The sequence below is a fragment of the Bufo gargarizans genome, chromosome 2 (genome assembly GCF_014858855.1).
Source record: "Bufo gargarizans isolate SCDJY-AF-19 chromosome 2, ASM1485885v1, whole genome shotgun sequence".
Lineage (NCBI taxonomy): Eukaryota > Metazoa > Chordata > Amphibia > Anura > Bufonidae > Bufo > Bufo gargarizans.
Window position 1 is genome coordinate 459,629,436 of NC_058081.1, and position 20,377 is coordinate 459,649,812.

Sequence of the window (20,377 nt, forward strand, 5' to 3'; positions counted from 1 at the left end):
CTCGCTTGAATAAGACTAAGCTGTGCCTAGGCCATGTGCATACTTACTAATATTTAGGTTGGTAAAATCAGGACATTGAAAACCCCACCCCCCGGAATGCCTGAAGCGACCCAATTATGGGCAGGTTTATTGTTAAACCCACCCATTTCTGGCCTGGGAGAACCTGAATTTTCTGGAACTGTCTCTGAAAACCAGGGACAGTCCCTGCAAATTCAAGACAGTTGGCAACTGTGTGACAGAGGAATCTGACGTCATTGACCTAGCTAGAGGCCGCAGTGCTCACTTGTGTAACGTGGCCTCTTCAAACTGCTGATCGACGGGAAAGCTGTAAGTCAGAACCCCACCGATTGGGTGAGGCTAGACTATCAAAATCCCTGACAACTACATTAACCAAGTGACTGACTGTTCAGTGAACCGTAAATCAATGCTATCCTAAAAATGTTTTCGGAAGGGTCCCATATACGATAGCCCTAAAACCTCTGCATGTATTAATGTTGAACTAGTAAGGTAAGATTATTAATATCTGAGAATTTAAAGGAGCCTCTTAGCTATATTTCCATCTTGAATAGAATCTCTCACTACTCCTGACATGTCTGTTTTAGTAAATAATTATATTCCTCTTAAAAAATTGGTTACCATCATGGATCACCTTTCTTACGTTTCTGTGTTATGCCATTCCTCTCTTCTGGCAACAGAGACATGTCATGAGGAGTGTCAGGTCCTCTTTAAGGGGTTGTCTGCGCATTGATAAGTTCTGTGTAATGCTTCATTTCTCCTCTGCTGGCGCTATAGTTGAATTGAACACCTCCTGCTAGGGTGACCCATTACTGAGGATAGCAGAGGTTCTCATGATCTACTTGATCAGCTTATCCTCAGTGACTCTTCTAAGAAACTGTGAACAGCCCCTTAATTCAGCATAATTAGAACTAAACTAAAATGTGGTTATGTTCTCTTTTAGCTAATATTAGTGAGGGCAAGAACCTGCGGAGGATCCAGTCAAGAACACAGAGGCACCTTAATTGGTATGCCAGAGATGGACTGCGAACCCTGTGTATAGCTAAAAAGGTAAGCCGTGCCCATCAGCTTCACCTTTGGGTTTGTTTCATTACTCAGTGTGTTTCTACTTTCTGAATACTCTTTATACATGAAAAAAGTTAGAACAAGGAAGTAGATCATGGAATAAACTTTCAGTTTAGGGAAAAACAATCTGTGTTTTTGGCTTTATAAGCTGCAATAAATTCCTTCATGCTGTTAACCCAAGATATAAAAAACATGTGCTGTGGCTGCAGTTCAAGAACACATGGTGTTAAATATGTCCTGCTTGATATGCTCATGCTCAATAAAGGTTAGAGAGTAGGGAAAAGCACAATAGATGTGATAGCTCTATTGCCTATGAACATCTAGAGGTCACTAGTGGAGCTGAATTTGTCAGAAATGAGTGGGCCACATTGGATTTCATTGATGTCTACTGGGATTAAGATCTTGCGATAGCAATGTCATCTGTGGAGCTATTGGACTTTTCACTGTCTATGACCAGTTTGTGTATATCAGGCTGATCTGTCCTTTTCTTAGATTTTTTTTTTTTTCTATGCCTTTTTGGCTGTTTTGCTGATTTGCAACATCATTCTTCTCTTTAGATTATTGCTTTTGTGTTTTGTGTGACAGAACATGTCAATTCTGTTACTGAAATGACCTTTTATGAATAAAACAAATAAAAAATAAAATAAAGCATCTTCAATTTATATCTGGTTATCAGGTTTTGAGTGAGGAAGATTTTGAACGTTGGTCAAATTTCCGTGAAGAAGCCGAAGCGGCGATTGATAACAGAGAAGAATTGCTTATGGAAACCGCTCAGCATCTGGAAACTAATCTGACTCTGCTTGGTAAGTTGTACCTACTGCCCTGTAAGAATGGTTACCCTTACTGCAGTTTCTTAAAGGGCCTGTGTAAGCAGAAAATAACCTGCTATTTAAATCAAATTTTATTCTAAACAGAATTGTTGGAAATGTTTTAATTTCACAGGTCTCTAGACTACAAAATAATCTTGAAATGTTGTGGTTTTCACACCACTGAGCCTCATAATAGATTGAGATTTCTCGTTCTGTAGAGAACACTTTTCAGCAATTATTTATTTATAATCACAGGCAGGATTACAATAAAAACATCAGCAATTTCTTTTAAGTGCTTCAGCATATGCCCTACCAAGCCATGTACTACTCATGATGGTTGTTCCTTAACCACCAGTGGAATTCTCCTAGCTAGGATGGAAGTTATGAAGGTGACATTTTGGTGGATTAGAGTTTTAAGAGTAAGAGAAGAAAAAACACCCCCTGATCCAAGTATCACATTATGCGAAGGAAAGTCCTCATAGAGCTGAGCCAGTGCATCCAGAATTACTGACCAGGCAGACTGACTGTCGTTGCACAAAATAACACATGCACTTCTTCTGTAGGACTTGCCTAGAGGCAATCATTCTAGTCCAGGCTTTGGTGCACCTTGTTCTAGAAGAATTTGGTTGAGCATTGTGGGAGATATGATTGAGACACAGCCTTAGTCACACTTTACATATCTTAGTCTTTACTGTAAAAGTATTAATGTAAAGTACCAGGAACTATTTAAAGAATAAGCTAAAACTCCTCTAACCGGTTTTCCATATATAGGTACTTGAGGTTTAAGAATCCCTGGTGACTGCTCCTCTCCCTGCAGTGGCATGTCTGCTGATAGCAATATTCAGTCTGAATCATCTGATATTATTTACTTAAGAACATACAAGCCTGTGAGCTTAGCCTTTAGGAAACCAGTGACTGTAAAATATATCTGCTAGCAGATGGGAGGCAGCACTGAAAGCAACAATTTCCTGATCGCCTCTGGCCACTAACCAGCGCACACTCTTATAATTCATTTTAGTTCCATATATTTTACCTCACTAGTAAATTCCTTGCTCCCCCACCCAGATGCTTACAAATTGTAGGTCTGCAAAACATGGCTTCACTGGGTCTTCGATCAGCAAGATGCAGCTGAAGGTAGGACAGGTCCTATCTTTTACGGCACAGAGGCATAGACCTGGAAGCACACAGAAGGGGCTTCCATCTGTTTGTGTGCTCCCGGGTCCGTGCCTCCATGCCACAAAAGATATGTCCTATCCTCGGCCGCATCTTGTGGATCGTAAACCCATTGATGTCAATGACTCCACAACATGATGCGGAGTGAACACTGCTGGTGCCCATGATTTGCGGAGCCACAGTTTGCAGTCCACAAAACAGGCACGGCCGTCCCACGGTTGTGAATGCGGTCTAGGAGGGTGATGTACCTAAAATGTGATGCGTGATGAGTGAGGCTTTAGGGCCACAGAGGTTGTATACAATTTCGTATGGCACCCCTGTCAAATATAGGTGGAAGCCCAGTTACGGTTAATGTTTTATTCATAGGCGCAGGGCCTTCAAACTACATGGATGCCGCTCAGTTGTCTCTGTAAATAAAGGTTTTTTTTGTTTTGTTTTTTACTGAAACTGCAAAGTGGGCAAATGCAAGAGCTGTGTTGAAGGCAGTTGTCTCCACTGACTCCATGCCTGTCCACCCATATTTACTCATCAAGACATTTCTTTCTGGAAAATTAGCAAATACAAATATTTTCTTGCCATTTCTAAGGTGCAACAGGCATAGAAGATCGTCTTCAGGAGGGCGTTCCAGACACCATTGCTGCCTTGAGAGAAGCTGGCATCAACATCTGGGTGCTGACTGGTGACAAACAAGAGACCGCCGTTAATATTGCTTACTCTTGCCAACTCCTGGATCAGAGCGACACGGTTTTCACAATCAACACTGAGAGCAAGGTGTGTTGAATTATGGTTACATAGTTGACAACTATATGCGAGGTTAGATTATAGCATCTGCAAAAGGGGCAATTACACCAAGGCCTCAACCATTTAGTGGTCTCTACCACTCCATCAGTCTACTGTACACTTCCTCCCTAAGTCAGAAGTGGATCCAGCAGGGAGGAGAAATATAAGTCCTTATAAGACTATTCCAAACAATGCTGTGAGAAACCACCCCTAGTTAGGTACTGATTACTATATAGCGGTATTATGGCTTTGTGTGGTAATTTTATGTAAAAACAATATTTGTTTCAGTTTTTTGGGGAGCCTATTTACATGGCTTAAGGTACAATAATGTGGTTGTGACAACTCATCAATTTCAACCTTTCCAGAAATTGAAAGGAGCCCACACCTTCATGTCTTGTCCAAATACCGCCATCAATCTTGATCCAGTCTTGTGTGCCTCTAATTTTCAATGATGGCTCCAGTTTTTAGTAGCCCTACCTTCTTAGTATAATTAACATCTCTTATATGAATACATATGTAGAAATATGGCTTAAAGAATACAGACTGTTTTTAACTTTATAGCGGCTCCGAGGAGCATTACGTTGCAATAAAGATTAGTAGTACATTTTATTTTTTACAGTATGACTATTATATTCTAGTAGTTATTTTAAAATCACTTCATGCAAACCGTAAATGACAGGTATGTATTTAGTCAGAAAGTTCTTTGTAGAACCAGTTTTATACACGTCTTCTTGTTGCATAGTGACAGTAATGGGTGCATCAATGGACGTCATGTTTTGCTGGTTTCAAAAACCCAACTGAAATGTTACATGCTTAAGATTCCTGTGAAATATATGTCAGCAGATCTGACAATGCATCTAATGACTACTGTCACTCATTAGAGAATGGGTTTTCAATACTTTTCTTCTGATAGACTATTCTCAGGAAATCGGACACCCTGCACCCCTGTTGACAAGCTGTTTTGCAGTAGCTCTGGCACCAGAAGTTGTGCAGTAGACTGAGCTGGTTACTGCAGTGGATGTAGCTCTGGAGTAACCAGCTCCATCTACAGTACTACACACATGGTCAGAGCTGTGTAATTCAGGTGCCAGAACTACTGCAGAACAGCTGATCAGGGGGTGCCGGGTGTCAAATCCCCGCCGGTCAGACACTGATGGCCCATCGCGAGGCAATAAGTAGAAAAGTACCAGCAAACACCTTTTAACTCCCACTGATTTCAATGCAAGGGACCGTGCACGTGTGGTCTCCTTTACATAGAGGGTCAGGACCAAAATATTCCAGTTTTTGGAAGCAGTTTGGAAACTCATTTACATACTGTAATTCAAGACTTATGTTTTCAAGGTGCGAAAACAAAAGTGGTACATGTAGATTGAATGGATATACTTCATTCAATTGTTTTCACTTCCAGAATGACCATGTTATAGAATAGAGCTCCTCAAACTTTTCTTACTAGGGTTGTACCAGTCAGCATGTATTGATGCCAGGTCCTCCCCATCTGTTCTTTGCAGAACATTAATATAAGCAATCTCTGGTCCTCATCAGAGATTGTTTCATCCATGGTGCGACTTATGTATCACTTCTGTAAAAGCTGCATTCCCAGCCTCGTCTCATCTACAACTAGTAGACCCCTCACAGTGAAGCCTCTATAAACTGTGCCCTGTATACAAGATGTAGCAATCGTCATCAGCTGTTTGAGTAATCCTCTGGATAGGTCATCAGCATCTGATCAGTGGGGGACAACACCCGGGATCCCTGCCAATCAGCGGTTTGAGAAGGCAGCGGCGCTTGCAGTAGCACCGCGGTCTTCTCTCAGCCTAGTCTAGGGTAGTGACATCACATTCATTGTTGATGTGGCCTAGGAGCAGCTCAGACCCATTCAAGTGAATGGGGCTGATCTGCAATACCGAGCACAGCTGCTATACAATGTACAGTGCTGTGCTTGGTGAGCTGTGAGAAGGCAGCGGTGCTCACAGGAGCGCCGGGCCTTCTCTAAACCGCTGATCAGCGGGGGTCTCAGATGTCGGACCCCTACTGATTAGATACTGATGAACGATCCAGAGGATGGAGTATATTTGCACACTGTTTCTTCCCCCTTCTCAGTGAATCCATCAGAGAGCTCTTGTGACGGTTCCATCTGTAGTTCTTATTTGTACTTTGCCTTTAAACACTCATTATAGCAAAATTATCGGTTTTATAAGAATTTAGTTTGAGTGTTTTTGAGATGAGGACTATAGATAGCGCTATCAGAGCAACTTCCTGACAGATTCACTGAGAAGGAGGAAGCAACAGTAGAGAAAAAAGACTTAATTGAAAAAATATATTTTTAACCCATAATCAGTGGGATGCAATAGCAAAAACTAAATAGCCCCCAAAGATGTCCATAGTCTTTAAACTAATGATTTCTTCAGTTTTATTTTTTTCTAGCTAAGGCTGAGTTCACATCTGCATTGTCCATCAGAGGAACATAAAAAAAACTGAACAATTAAACAGGTTGAATAACGGATACAACAAACAATTTTGTTTCTATCCATCACTCATTAACTTCAATGTTAAAAGAAAAGAAAAAAAAGGAAAACTCATTTCCATCGTGTTTCTGTTATTTTGGCTGAAAAGAAAAGTCTTGCAGTATTTTTTTCTTCTGTCAAAAATAACGGAAACCTGAGGGAACAGAGTCAAGCTTGGATACTAAAATGGTAACTAATATTACACCGTTTTTTTTTGTTGTTCTTTAGCAGAAGAGAACAACCGAAACCATTAACTCTTATGTGGACTTTGCCTTAATAGAATATTACATTGTTAGGTGTATGAGATTTGGAATTCTCACTAATATCCCAAGTAAAGCGGTTCTAGCATTTCCAATGTTGCCTCCGCCTTGGCGATTGCCATAGCTTGATATTTATGCATGGCTGTTACACCACTGAAATCAATAGAAGTCACTCCATAGCCATTCTGAACTATGGGAATGAGTGTGTGATAAGAACTGACTTGAACAAAGTTGACATTGTGATGTCCGGGTTGAACAGCACGCATGATAGAAAGGGCAGGCTTCAGGTGTGCGGATGCTTTTCAACCAGGACATCACACAGGGCAAGCTCCAGGTGTATGGGTGCTTTTCATTGAGGACATCACACAGAGCTAGCTCCAGGTGTATAGGTGCTTTTCATCGAGGACATGACACAGAGCTAGTTTCAGGTGTATGGGTGCTTTTCAACTAGGACATCACACAGGGCAAGGTCCAGGTGTGTGGGTGCTTTTCATCTAGGACATCACACAGGGCAGGATCCAGGTGTATGGGTGCTTTTCAACTAGGACATCACACAGAGCTAGCTCCAGGTGTATGGGTTCTTTTCAACTAGGACATCACACAGGGCAAGATCCAGGTGTATGGGTGCTTTTCAACTAGGATTTCACACAGCGCAAGCTCCAGGTGTACAGGTGCTTTTCAACCAGGACATCACACAGGGCAGGCTTCAGGTGTATGGGTGTGTTTTCAACCAGGACATCTCACAGGGAAGGCTTCAGGTGTATGGGTGTATTTTCAACCAGGACATCTCACAGGGAAGGCTTCAGGTGTATGGGTGTATTTTCAACCAGGACATCTCACAGGGAAGGCTTTAGGTGTATGGGTGTGTTTTCAACCAGGACATCTCACAGGGCAGGCTTCAGGTGTGTGAGTGTGTTTTCAATCAGGACATCTCATAGGGCAGGCTTTAGGTGTATGGGTGTGTTTTCAACCAGGACATCTCACAGGGCAGGCTTAAGGTGTATGGGTGTGTTTTCAACCAGGACATCGCACAGGGCAAGCTCTAGGTGTATGGGTATGTTTTCGACCAGGACATCACACAGGGCAGGCTTCAGGTGTATGGGTGTGTTTTCAACCAGGACATCTCACAGGGAAGGCTTCAGGTGTATGGGTGTATTTTCAACCAGGACATCTCACAGGGAAGGCTTCAGGTGTATGGGTGTATTTTCAACCAGGACATCTCACAGGGAAGGCTTTAGGTGTATGGGTGTGTTTTCAACCAGGACATCTCACAGGGCAGGCTTCAGGTGTGTGAGTGTGTTTTCAATCAGGACATCTCATAGGGCAGGCTTTAGGTGTATGGGTGTGTTTTCAACCAGGGCATCTCACAGGGCAGGCTTAAGGTGTATGGGTGTGTTTTCAACCAGGACATCGCACAGGGCAAGCTCTAGGTGTATGGGTATGTTTTCGACCAGGACATCACACAGGGCAGGCTTTAGGTGTATGGAAGGGTTTTCGACCAGGACATCACACAGGGCAGGCTCTAGGTGTAACAATTCTATCTGATCAAACTGGAGAACCCCCTTTAACATAATGACTTAAGATTGAAAACACATTCTCCCTCTTCCTTCAGTCCAAGCTTCAAACGATTACACATTCTTAAACACACATATGGCACACGCAAATCTCTGTTTGGAAATAGTCTCTTACATCTGGGTGTCTTGGCGTGGTTCTGCGGCCAACAGCTTAAGTAAATAGCGATAACTAGAAGACACACAAAGTGCTTGACAAACTCAGGTGTGCCTCAGGTATGCCTCACCTTTCTGATGTAGCAGTATTTAAAGTTTTGGGCAAATTGTTAAGGGAGTTGGTAGTATAGGTGTATCAGAGCTGATGTGGTTCCGCTTGACCCTTTTTGCTGTAATAATTAACTGATTTAAGATCGTGTTTGCCTGCAGTCCTACGTAAAAAAAAAAACAACCCCTGTGAAGATTTACTGCATTGGGCTCTGTTCACATCTGTGGCATAGCAAAAACAGAAACCACATTGCAGTGACCAGATTCATCACATGACAGTCACTAATGGAACTCGATCGATCGCTTTTACAGGAGATGCCGGTTCCATTATAGTGTCTGTTGTTTTGATGGAAAAAAATACACTACATATAGCTCTACTCTTCCCACCAAATATGACAGAATCTGTGATCAGTGATGGGCAGTTCGTCGTGTTCGCCCGCGAACACATGCAGGCTGCCATCATAACTCACAAGTCCGGCGATGCACAAGTAAGTCCTTACCTGTGCCTGTGCACGAGCCGGTCTGAAACAAATGTGGTCACTGGGAGCAGGCAGTTCCGAGAACAGCCCCATGAAGGCCCCCGGCGGCTGTTCTCGGAACTGCCTGCTCCCGGTGACCGCATTTGTTTCAGACCGACTCGTGCACAGGCACAGGTAAGGACTTACCTGTGCATCGCCGGATTTGTGAGTTAAGATGGCAGCCTGCATGTGTTCGCCGGCGAACTGGCCATCACTGTCTGTGATATCTTTCAACTCAGATGTAAATACAATGTTAGCACTTCTACATTTGTACTTAATAAAAGGCACTGCTATTTCACGTCCCACAGCCTGATCTTTACTATGATATAGTACCGGTGTCAACCCGGTAGATGTCATTTACATGTTCAACAATTTTTGGAACTTCACAGAAAATGTCCTTTGTATCTGGTGTCATAGGAAACCTGTGAGTCTATTTTGGACTGCACTCTCGAAGAGGTCAAAAAGTTTTCCCCTGAGAAAAAGAAGAGGTGGTGCTTTAAAAAACGAAAGACAGAAGACACTTGTGACACAACCATGGCTCGTCCTGAGGTCGGACTGGTCATCGATGGAATTACATTAACCGTAATCTTCCAAGGCGGTTTGGAAGAAAAGTTTTTGGAGTTGACTACGTATTGTCGTTCTGTCCTGTGCTGTCGTGCTACACCTCTACAGAAGAGTATGGTGGTCAAACTGGTGCGCAGCAAGCTGAACGTCATGACGCTTGCTATAGGTAACTATTAGAGATTTGTTATAACGAAATGTAGTCCTTCCCAGAGTTCACATAAGTATTTGTACATTGAGGCCACATCACTTTTTCAGCAATTTTCTACTTTTTCACAATCCCCTAGTAAAAGTAGTCTAGCTATATGATCACCTGTCGTGTTTCTACGTCTTTTATTTTAATTACAACATTTATGAAGCGTCTTTAAGTTTAATAACTACTAGCAACTATGAAATATTGTTTATTAGGTGACCTTTAACTTGACATATATTCATAATTTCCCTAGGTGATGGTGCAAATGATGTCAGTATGATTCAGTGCGCAGACATTGGGATTGGGATTTCTGGCCAAGAAGGCATGCAGGTACATTCTGAGATCACAAAGTTGTCCTTATTATGACTATACTTTTTACCTGAACATTTTACATCCCTTTTATGTGTGAAGAAATGAAATCATGTTTTCCTGAATCTATGCTTTTTCTGCCATCACATTTATGGTGTCTTGTGTGTGGTCAGCATAAAGTAGTGGAAGACACCCTGATTATGGCAGTGTCTCACTTACTTTACGATATGTGTTAGATTTAAAGGGGTTGTCCGGGTTCAGATCCCCTTCTTCCCCCACTCAGCCCCCTCTGATATAAGCATTGGCATTTCATGCTCCCATGCTCTCCTTTGCCCTGCGCTGGATCGCTTAGGACAAGAGCTTCTGCCTAGCAGTGTTGCTGGTGACGTCACCGACTCTGATGGGAGGGCTGTAGCTCTGCCCTAGCCGTTTTACAGGCTAGGGCAGTGCCAAAGCCCGCCCATTAGTGCAGGTCACCTCACTGGACTCACTGCTAGGTGGAGGCCTCTGCCTAGCTTTGCCCATGGAAAGCCCGGTACGTCACTGGATCTCCCAAAAAAGCCTTTGCCCTGCGTGATTTAGTTTGAATATTGACAGGAAGTCCAGTAAATGCTGACTTGTCTCCAATATGGATAAACCTTTGCATCCAGATTTGACCACATACCTACAGTTTTGTAATATGGCTTTGTCTCTTGATTCCAGGCTGTTATGTCCAGTGATTATGCAATATCTCGCTTCAAACATTTAAAGAAACTATTGCTTGTCCATGGTCACTGGTGCTATACTCGACTAGCAAAAATGGTCATCTACTTCTTCTATAAAAATGTGGTACGTTTTTTTTTTAATACAACGTAGATATCATAACTACTAGAACTGTGCTTTTGGAAGGTGTATAATCAGCAATTCGATACATTAAAATAGAACCTGGCAAATGAGTGGATAGGTAAGGAGCAGGACATTAGATATGACACTGCACCATACCTCAGAGAGGAGCTACTACAGTACTACAGTGCTATGTTCCCATCATTTTGTGATGTCCGTTTCGTGTGTATACCAGGAAAGATACTACACGCTAAACGTGTCTATAGGGTTACATTAGCCAAAATGAGGCCAAAAGAATATGTTGTATACCACAAAAAATACAGCATAGAACAGTGTAATAGACTGCACTATTCCATACAATTGTGTCCAGTAAAAAAGGTATCATTGTAATTCTGATAAGCTGGAGAGTTTTTCAAAATATTTTGTGAGATATTTTGGGAGTATTTTCTATAAATTAATATCTGGAAAAGTTGCAATGTCCATAAATACTAATCACATTACAGTGGCTACAGTGGATACTGCCACCTTAAAGGGCATCTGTCAGCAGATTTGTACCTATGAAACTGTCTGACCTGTTACATGTGCGCTTGGCAGCTGAAGGCATCTGTGTTGGTCCCATGTTCATATGTGCTCACATTGCTGAGAAAAATTGTGTTTTAATATATGCAAATGAGCCTCTAGGGGCAATGGGGGTGTTCCAGTTACACCTAGAGGCTCTGCTCTCTGCAACTTCCGCTCCATCTCCACTTTGATTGACAGGGCTAGGCAGTGAAAACATCAGAGCTGGTCCTGTGAAATCAAAGTGAAAAGGACGTGGCAGTTGCAGATTGCTGAGCCTCTAGGTGTAACGACAACACCCCCATTGCTCCTAGATGCTCATTTGCATATATTAAAACAACCATATTTCTCAGCAATGCAGGCACATACGAACATGGGAACAACACAGATGCCTTTAGCTGCCAAGTGCACCTGTAACAGGTCAGCCAGTTTCATAGGTGCAAATCGGCTGACAGATACCCTTTAAAAAGCATCTGTCACCATGATCAGTCCTACTAAACCAGGCATAGTATCTGCTAGGCTGATCATAGTGACTAAAATGAGCCATTTCTCTCTGCAATCAGTATTACCAATGCAGTGAAATTCTTGTTTTCAGTTATATGCAAATGAGGTGCTCAGGGCACTCAGGGGCTGGTCTCTTTTGCCACTCCCTCTACCAGTGAGATGGGCCGATGCCTGGCTTTGAAATCTTGCGAATGCACTGGCTGCAGTACCATTGGTGCATGTGCAGCGAAGATCTTAAAACGGTGGGTGACTGAAGAGATCATTACGGAGTTGGCGCATGTGTGAGATTTCAGGGTCAGGCCCCGTCAATCAATTAAACAGTATATAATGGGATGAGCTAAATAATTTCATGGTTTACAATAACTGATTCACAGACAGGAGAGGGGTGAGCTATGATGACTTACTGGAGATCACACCCTTACATGGGCCACTCTGCTGCGTGTCTACACCAGAGCTAGATCATTAGTTGTGTGGACAACACATCTATTTTTTTCTGATTTTTAAAATCTATTTTTAATGCATTAGACATGGAGAATGCCTTTATTTTGCCTGTCAAGCGTGGACACAAATCTCCGCCTGAGATTTGACATTAATGTAATGTTGTAGTCCAGGAATAATCTATCCGGGAGACACCTGTATGGAATCCATCTCCGGTGATTTGCAGTTGTTTTAAGTATTTTTTGAGAGCTGCTTTATGAGTAATCTGTGTATAGTCAGTAATTGACTACGGCATCCATCAAATTAAATTAGTGCTAACAATTTGCATATACAACACTTAATTAATGGCGGTTATAGTCTCAGACAATGCTAATGTAAGAAAATGTGTGAAGATGTAACATGAAATGATATTATCTCTTAGTTGTCCTGGCAACCATTTTTTAATAAAAATTCTTATTTTTTTCTCTGACGCAGATCAAATTAAGCGCTTTTTCTTTTTTCCCCTAAAGTTTAATAATGCAAATGATGTGATTACTGAAAATGAACTTAATTTGAATGAATGAATTGCACACAGATAGAATTCCGACATCTTTAAATTCAAAGTGAATAAAAGAAGAAAGAAGTGCAACTGAAAATAAAGACTTATTTTCTATATTTCACATTTAATGAGGGATAAAACTTAAAACCAAGCAAAATCTTTAAACTGTTTTCCTCCTTCCGGTATTATTACTGCTCAATAAAAGGCAAACTCATTTATCTTAAAATGCTTGCCACCAACATAAAAGCTCCGCTGTCTTGTCCATTAACTTATGGATAAGTTAGTCAAATTAATAAATGAATGTGATTATTCCACTAGGATAATGAATCTGCAGAATTTAGATCAATTCTTCTCAGTTTGTTCCGATCTTTGTTTATGAATGTTATTCTAGTAGAAGACCATTTAATACAGGAAATGGCAAGATATGCGCTTTCCCATGATAGAAGTACTCTAGGTTGGTTCAAAATACAAATGAGGGGAATGTGGAGCATTTGGACGTTCTAGGGGGGTGATCTGCTTGAGAGCAGTACGACGGACTTTACACAAATGGGTACCATGTAATGCTGCATTTTATCCTGCAGCAGCTTGAAAATTATAGTTGATTATTGGAGATAACAGACTAGTGGTGATGAGCTGGCTTCCCGACCGGTCCATGTTCAGTCATCCAAAGGTTGTTTGACAACATAACTCTTAGCATATGCCACCAATGTCCGCTATACTGGGCCTACCTTGTGGCTTCTGAAGATAACCAAGCAGGTTCAACAGAAGGCATCAATGTATTTCCCATGACATTGGGTTCTCCAAAAAACCTATCAATAATTGTTGAAATAATAGACCACTAGGAATGCTATAAGTGTCTATTATGTCTATTAACAGTTGTTTCTTTGGTAATAACTTAGTCTTTACATGAACTTTCTGTCTTCAGTCCTTCATATCATTCCCTGTTTGGTCTAACTTTATTTTCACTACAATCTTCTTTGGAGGTTTTCAAATTCTTGATGATTCCGGTCAATGTTCATGTCCTTTTCCATTCCTTTCTCCTGCGATAAAACCTTAGCCATTAACCTTAAATGACTGTTGTATCAAGAATAGTTTTCCTTCTTGATGTTCACATGCACATAGATAATGGCTACTACTAGTGACTGTGTCTCATTGTAAGCAGTGTTTATACTTCTTCTGTACTTGTATCTGTTGAATAAGTTTTTTGTTTTGTTTTTCTAGGCGTATGTCAACCTCCTGTTTTGGTTCCAGTTCTTCTGTGGCTTCACAGGTACTACGATGATTGACTATTGGCAGTTGATCTTCTTCAATCTCTTCTTTACATCTGTGCCTCCACTTGTTTTTGGAATAATGGACAAGGATGTATCAGCAGAAACACTCATGAGTTTGCCAGAGCTTTACAAAAGTGGACAGCAGTCTGAGGTACACAATGTCAACTTTAAATAAACTTCATGTTTCAGTTCACATCCAAAGCTGTCAAGATATTTTCCTTTTATTCCCATTACCCTTGGCAAATGGTATCCCTGAAGATGCATATTAATTTTACATAGTGAGGCAAATTGCTTTTGTTCTGTATTTGAACAACCGTTTCAATATTTAATTGAATAAATTATGTGCTTTTCTCAGAATTAAGCAACAATATATAGACCCTGAGTGACTTGAATTAAACTTTTGTTTTTAAATTATATTGAGTGTAATAGATAAAGGGTAAAGATGGTCATCCTACTGCTCCTACATAGAAATTATGATTTACAGATTGATCTCAAATGTCTACTCATAAAGCCATGGGGAGACATGGAACAGTGGTCTTTTGCCTTTCAAGGTGATCATGAATGAAGCTTACATTTCTGTAAATGGGTCCATAATAGTTCTTGAAAAGTGGTGTAGCTACAGGGGAAGCATTTACATTCAGGCCCTGGAATATAAAAATCTCAAAGCCCCTTAGGGCACATAAGAAGACACCAGTATTAAACATTTTGGGAGCCCAGTATTAAAGATTGGGGCTCATTAGCTTCAAGTTAAACTTCTGCTTCATAGGAATGAATGTTTATTTTTACTGATACTTATTGCTACAATGACTGTATGTTTCTTCTTTTAGTCATACAAGATGTCTACATTTTGGATAGTCATCCTGGATGCTTTCTATCAAAGTCTTATCTGCTTCTTTGTTCCTTATCTTGTAAGTAATTATTTTTTTCTGTTGTTTGGTTATCATTGTACCATGGCACCCCAGCAGCTCACCAAGCACAGCGCTGTAGATTGTGTAGTGGCTGTGCTTGGTATTGCAGCTCAGCCCCTTTGACTTAAATGGCGCTGAGCTGCAAGTAGGCCATGTGACCAATCTACGGTTGACGTCACATAGCCTAGGAAGAGGCCACGATGCTTACGGAGTGCTGACCTCTTCCAACAGCTGATCAGTGCGGGTCCTGAGGGTAGGTCATTAATATCTTTTACCAGTCCCAACTTGGTACTGCTATTAGGTGAAAAACTTTTTTTTTAAAGCAGGTACTCTGAAGTATAGCTGTACATACTTTCCAGTGTTCTGTTTCTAAAAATTTAGATACACATGTGTTCCCAAATGTTTATCTATACATGAGTGATTCTAGACGTACAGTATAGCTAAGCTACCCATGAGTGTTGCCAGAAGTATGCATGATATCTGTTCTCAGAAAATAGCTACTGTATCTGTAGGAATGTTTCCAGAAAGTATAGTTTATGCCGGCAGTTTCTAGAGTTATGGTTATTATGGCTATTCCTAGAGATGTAGCCACCCATCCATTTCCCATAACACATGGGGGAGATTTATCTTCATGGGAATTTTAGAAGTCTGTTTACAGGATTTCTTTCTTGCCTTATTTTACACCAAATTTATCAAATTACACACAATGTGCCAAAAATTTGCAACTCTTTGAAGCCTGAATTTTGGAGTGCAGGGTTTTACACATTCGCCCATGGGATGTTTCTACAATTGAATCTGTGATTTAGTGTTAAATACTGTTGGGGGTGCTGCTTCTTTAGGAACCATTGACTCAGTGATCATTTTGCTCTTTTGTTTCCTTTTTAGACATACTATAGATCTGGGATTGATCTTTTATCATTTGGCGCTACCATAAACACTTCTGCCCTTTTTACTATATTACTCCATCTTGCTATTGAGATAAAAAATTGGGTAAGTTTTGATGCACGTGTTTAGTTATTTTTATTTGATATATTAGAAATAGATTTGTCTCATGATAAAGATTTTTACTGAGAAATAATATCTAGATAGGTAAACACCAAACACCTGACCAGTCTAGTTCAGTCAAAGCCAATATTGATTCTTACTGCTTTGCTGACAAAAAATACAATATTCTGTTGGTACCATGTCGAGATTTCTTTCTGTCTTACTAAGCATTAGGCTGATGAATCACATAAGGTCTCCTAAAGTGCTTACACATTTTTTCCTATCTTATTTTTATCTGTTTCTCGAGACATTTTGTACCCATAATTTTCTACGGGCCAAACATGTATTCAAACTCATTGACCTAGATTTACTAATGTGTCTGGGGAAAAATGCATTCACAAATCTGACTATAAGTGTGGTATGAAAGAGGCTTAATCATGTATTACAACTAGGTGTGAGCATACTTTTCTTTTTATAAGTTTGGTTATTACAGTTCCAATATGGATTCCGTTACTGCGGGCCATAACGGAATTCTATGAGTAAATGCATAACGGAATGCCTATAAGAGGCATTCTGTCATAATAGAAGTCTATGGGCTGTATAACTTATCCGTCTGGTTTCCGTTATGCAGGAGGCGTCTTCTGCTTAACAGAAACCAGACTGATCTGTTATGCGGCCCATATACTTATATTATGATGGAATGCAAAGTGTAATGACTCTTAAAGGCATTCCGTTATCCATTCCGTCATAGAATTCCGTTATGGCCCGTGGTAACGGGATCCATATCGGAATTGTAATAAAACCCAAACTCAAACTTATAAAGCACAAGTTCTCTTATCCCTAATTACAACTTTTACTCAATACTGATTAGATGAGTCTCCAATAAAATGTTATGTTCAAATGTTTTCCTTTAGAAAAAAAAACATTGTGTGTGAAACTGATGCATTTTGTTATACAGTACCTATTACATGCTTGCCAACAGTCCCGATTTTGCTATGACAGTCCAGAGAATTAGCATGTATAAGCCCTGCCTTAAAGTAGATATTTTGTGGGTATTCCAGGGATGCGCCTGAGTGGTCCAAGATCAGGCTTAAATGTGCAGATTATTTTTTTTCACTTTTTAAGTGTTGGCAAGAATGAAAATACAGAGTCTGAGGAGGTGGTGCATCGCATGCATTGAAGGAACACTAAAGAGGCAATCCCCATTTCATGCACCAACCCTGCAGGCCCTAGGCTAGACAAAACACAGGCCCAGACTTACTAATGTATGCTTACCAAAAATCTGTCTAAAAATAGTGTTATTTGGTGCATCTGGGATTTCTATACTTTTTTCAGTCATGCTTGAAAAGGGTTGCGACTTACCTAAATTGGGCATAGCTTTATGTGAGAGAAGGCAAGGCCTTCTGCATCAAAAACTGCATGTGATTCTACATATAGCTTCAATGAAGACCAATCACCATTTTGTGTTTCTGTTTACAGACTTTAGTACATTGGGTCACAATGATTGGAAGTGTTGCTGTCTATTTTGCGGTTTCATTGGCGTACACTGCCATATGTGTTTTTTGTGAAGTGCCATCCCCGTACTGGATACTGGAAATGCAGATGTCAGACCCTACATTCTATTTAGTCTGTATTTTTACACCAGTTCTGGCCCTTCTGCCACGGTAAGCATTTCTCCTTTTCTGGACAGTATTTGTTCTGATGTGGTAAAGTTGCCAGCAAGTATGCGGCAGTACTACAAACCACGTAAAAGAGACTGTTAAGACAACATTAGAAAGGAAGGAGAAAAAAAAAGATACCAAACATGAGGCAGACAGCAAAACACATGAATGGAGACGATTAGCACCTGCATTAGCCACTGAATTGTAATGAGGCTGAGGTTTATACAGAAAATATGTTATGTGTCATCTCTTCTAGTTCCTTATATCATTAATGAATTAGGCCATATGGATGTCATAGAGGGGGCCTCTCAACACTCTGTTAGCTAGAGAACAGAGCCAGTTAAATGGGCTGCTCCAGCTTTGGAGGTGTTAAATGGGCCCACAGTATCATAGACTGCAATAGTTAATAGGACATTTGATTTCCTCATCGATGGGGTTTACAGGGTAGTCCATCAAAAACCTTTATCAGAATGAACTCCTGCACAAGAGTCAAGGGCATCATATGCTAATCATACATTTTTGTATCTTATTGAACAGGTTCTTCATCAAAGGACTCAAAGGTACATGTGGTGTAACCCCTACCACAGAAGCTCAAAAACTGGATAAACTGGGTAAAGAAGAACGGGAATTCAAAATCCAGGAATGGAGGGACAAGCGTAAGAATGAAATTGCTTCAGACCTTTTCGACTCCACCGTTAATTGCACAAATGGTTTACCTGCAACTCCAGAAAGGGTGCTTCACAATGTATGCTCACCTAACCATGGGGACAGCAGTTACAATCCTCCCAGGGACATGGATAATGCAATATCACCTCTTGCACGACCGGTAGCTCCATCTAAAGGGGTTGAAGATCTCTTAAGAGAGAACGACGAGGACTTCAGCAGATCAAACCACCGCAGGTCTATTAGTACGGTCACTGTTTAAAGACAGATGTTATTTGGAGATTGTGTTATATCTCCCAATTTATATGTATATATTGTTCAGATGCTGCGTAACCCATATTGGGGAAAAAAGAGGTGAAATTTGCCTCCACCTTCAACTGTGAAGTTGTTTTACACACTGGAAACCAATTTGATAAATTTTTGTGACTGGTGCATTACAGACTTTTTATGTGAAGGAAAATGAACTGATGATAACTGTGGACCCTTTTGGACACTGTTTCCTGTCCAACCTTTGGTCCTTTCCATACAAAGTGGAACATCATCATGGACAACCTGCATCACAAGTTTACAATTTAATATTTTCTACCAACGTGCTATTTGCATTACACATGGGCTGCACTTGACCATGAGTCACTCTACCCATCATCCATAGTCAGAAGATGGATGTATATAAAGGCAGGGGCATTTGTATTCTGTGCAAAGAAATTTTACATGTTTCCTTAGTCATGTGTGAGTGTGATTTCATTAGTCTTACTTATTTTAACGATGTATGTCACATTCCAGAATCAGCAGTTCAGGTGAAGTAAAAGAGGACTTGTCAGTGGACATTATGTCAGCTGTCGGTATGTCAGTAAGCTCATTTAAGCCCCAAAGCCCTAGATAAATGTGTCCAAAGAATCAGGGTTGGGGCTAACACTTTATTGAATGTATTCGCACCCCTGAGTTTTGACATCATAAGGTGCTATAATGTAAAGTGGACGTGTCCTAGTGGGAGATTTAGTTTACACAGTCCTGAAACTCATGCCAAATGTATGTGCCAAGTGAATGAAATGTGGCCTTCCCTGCATGCCACAAATGCCAACTTCTATTTTAACTGAATTTTAAGAAAATAGTCTTTATTAGAGCTGCCATGAACAAGATCATAGTATGAGTGTGTATGTGTGTATATATATGATATTAGATAGTTACCTAGTTCTTTTCAATTTATTTATTTATTTTTAGTTTTACTTTTGTGGCACAGCAGAATCAATACTTGAAATCCCGTATTTAGTTCACTTATAAAAATACAATAACAGAACAAACAATGTTTTATAGTTTTTTTTTATTTATTTTTTTAACATAGCTTGCCATCTCCTCTTACTGTACAGATGTTTTTTTTTAGTACTTGTAATTTTTAGTAAATTAATATTGCTTATTAACCGCAGTAGATGCATTACTTTTGAGTTAGGCTCAGTTCACATTGAATTTATTTCCACTCTGTTGGGGTTGAGATGTCTTTAAAGGCAAGAATATTGTAGTTTGCGGTGGTATTCTTACCATTAAAAACATTGTAAGTCAGAATTTTTGGGATCCATGTGAAATTGAGTCTGCCATTGCTGGTAGTGTTGAGCGAACTTCTGTTTTCAAGTTCGGTGTGCAAGGTTCAGGTTATCTAAGAATTCCGTTATGGATTCTGCTACCATGGACCATAAGTTTTATGGTCCGTGGTACCGGAATCCATAACAAAATTCTTAGATATCCCGAACCTTGCATGCCAAACTTGAAAACAGATGTTCGCTCAACACAAATCGTTGGTGAAAGCTGTGCTAGTGTTAACAGTACTCTAGCCATTGAAAACTATGGCTGCACCAGTCTTTATAAATATATTCTAGGCTGCTGAGAATGGAAGACCTGTTATGTTCTAAGCCTAAACTTGAGCAAAAGAAAGTGACTATTATAAAAAAAAAAGCTGTATTTTTAATTGTCTTTAAAAAAGAGAAAGCAGCACTCCAAAAATTCATGAAAGAAGTGGGTGATTGACCGATGTGACAGCAACGTTTCAGCTCTCTCTAAGGAGCCTTTGCCAAAC

General features: G+C 40.4%; 1 protein-coding gene across 1 annotated transcript in view; it reads left to right on the forward strand.

The window, feature by feature from the left end:
* ATP10B (ATPase phospholipid transporting 10B (putative)) overlaps positions 1–19,956 on the forward strand; it is a 483,468-nt gene extending 463,512 nt beyond the window's left edge. The window contains exons 17-27 of the mRNA XM_044281032.1: positions 959–1,065; positions 1,757–1,883; positions 3,649–3,833; positions 9,317–9,629; positions 9,907–9,983; positions 10,665–10,790; positions 14,044–14,244; positions 14,921–15,001; positions 15,887–15,991; positions 17,465–17,649; positions 18,184–19,956. Of these exons, the coding sequence (XP_044136967.1) occupies positions 959–1,065; positions 1,757–1,883; positions 3,649–3,833; positions 9,317–9,629; positions 9,907–9,983; positions 10,665–10,790; positions 14,044–14,244; positions 14,921–15,001; positions 15,887–15,991; positions 17,465–17,649; positions 18,184–18,571 (1,895 nt within the window). The 3' untranslated portion in view covers positions 18,572–19,956. The remainder of the gene's footprint in view (positions 1–958; positions 1,066–1,756; positions 1,884–3,648; positions 3,834–9,316; positions 9,630–9,906; positions 9,984–10,664; positions 10,791–14,043; positions 14,245–14,920; positions 15,002–15,886; positions 15,992–17,464; positions 17,650–18,183) is intronic.
* The last annotated feature ends 421 nt before the right edge of the window (positions 19,957–20,377 follow it).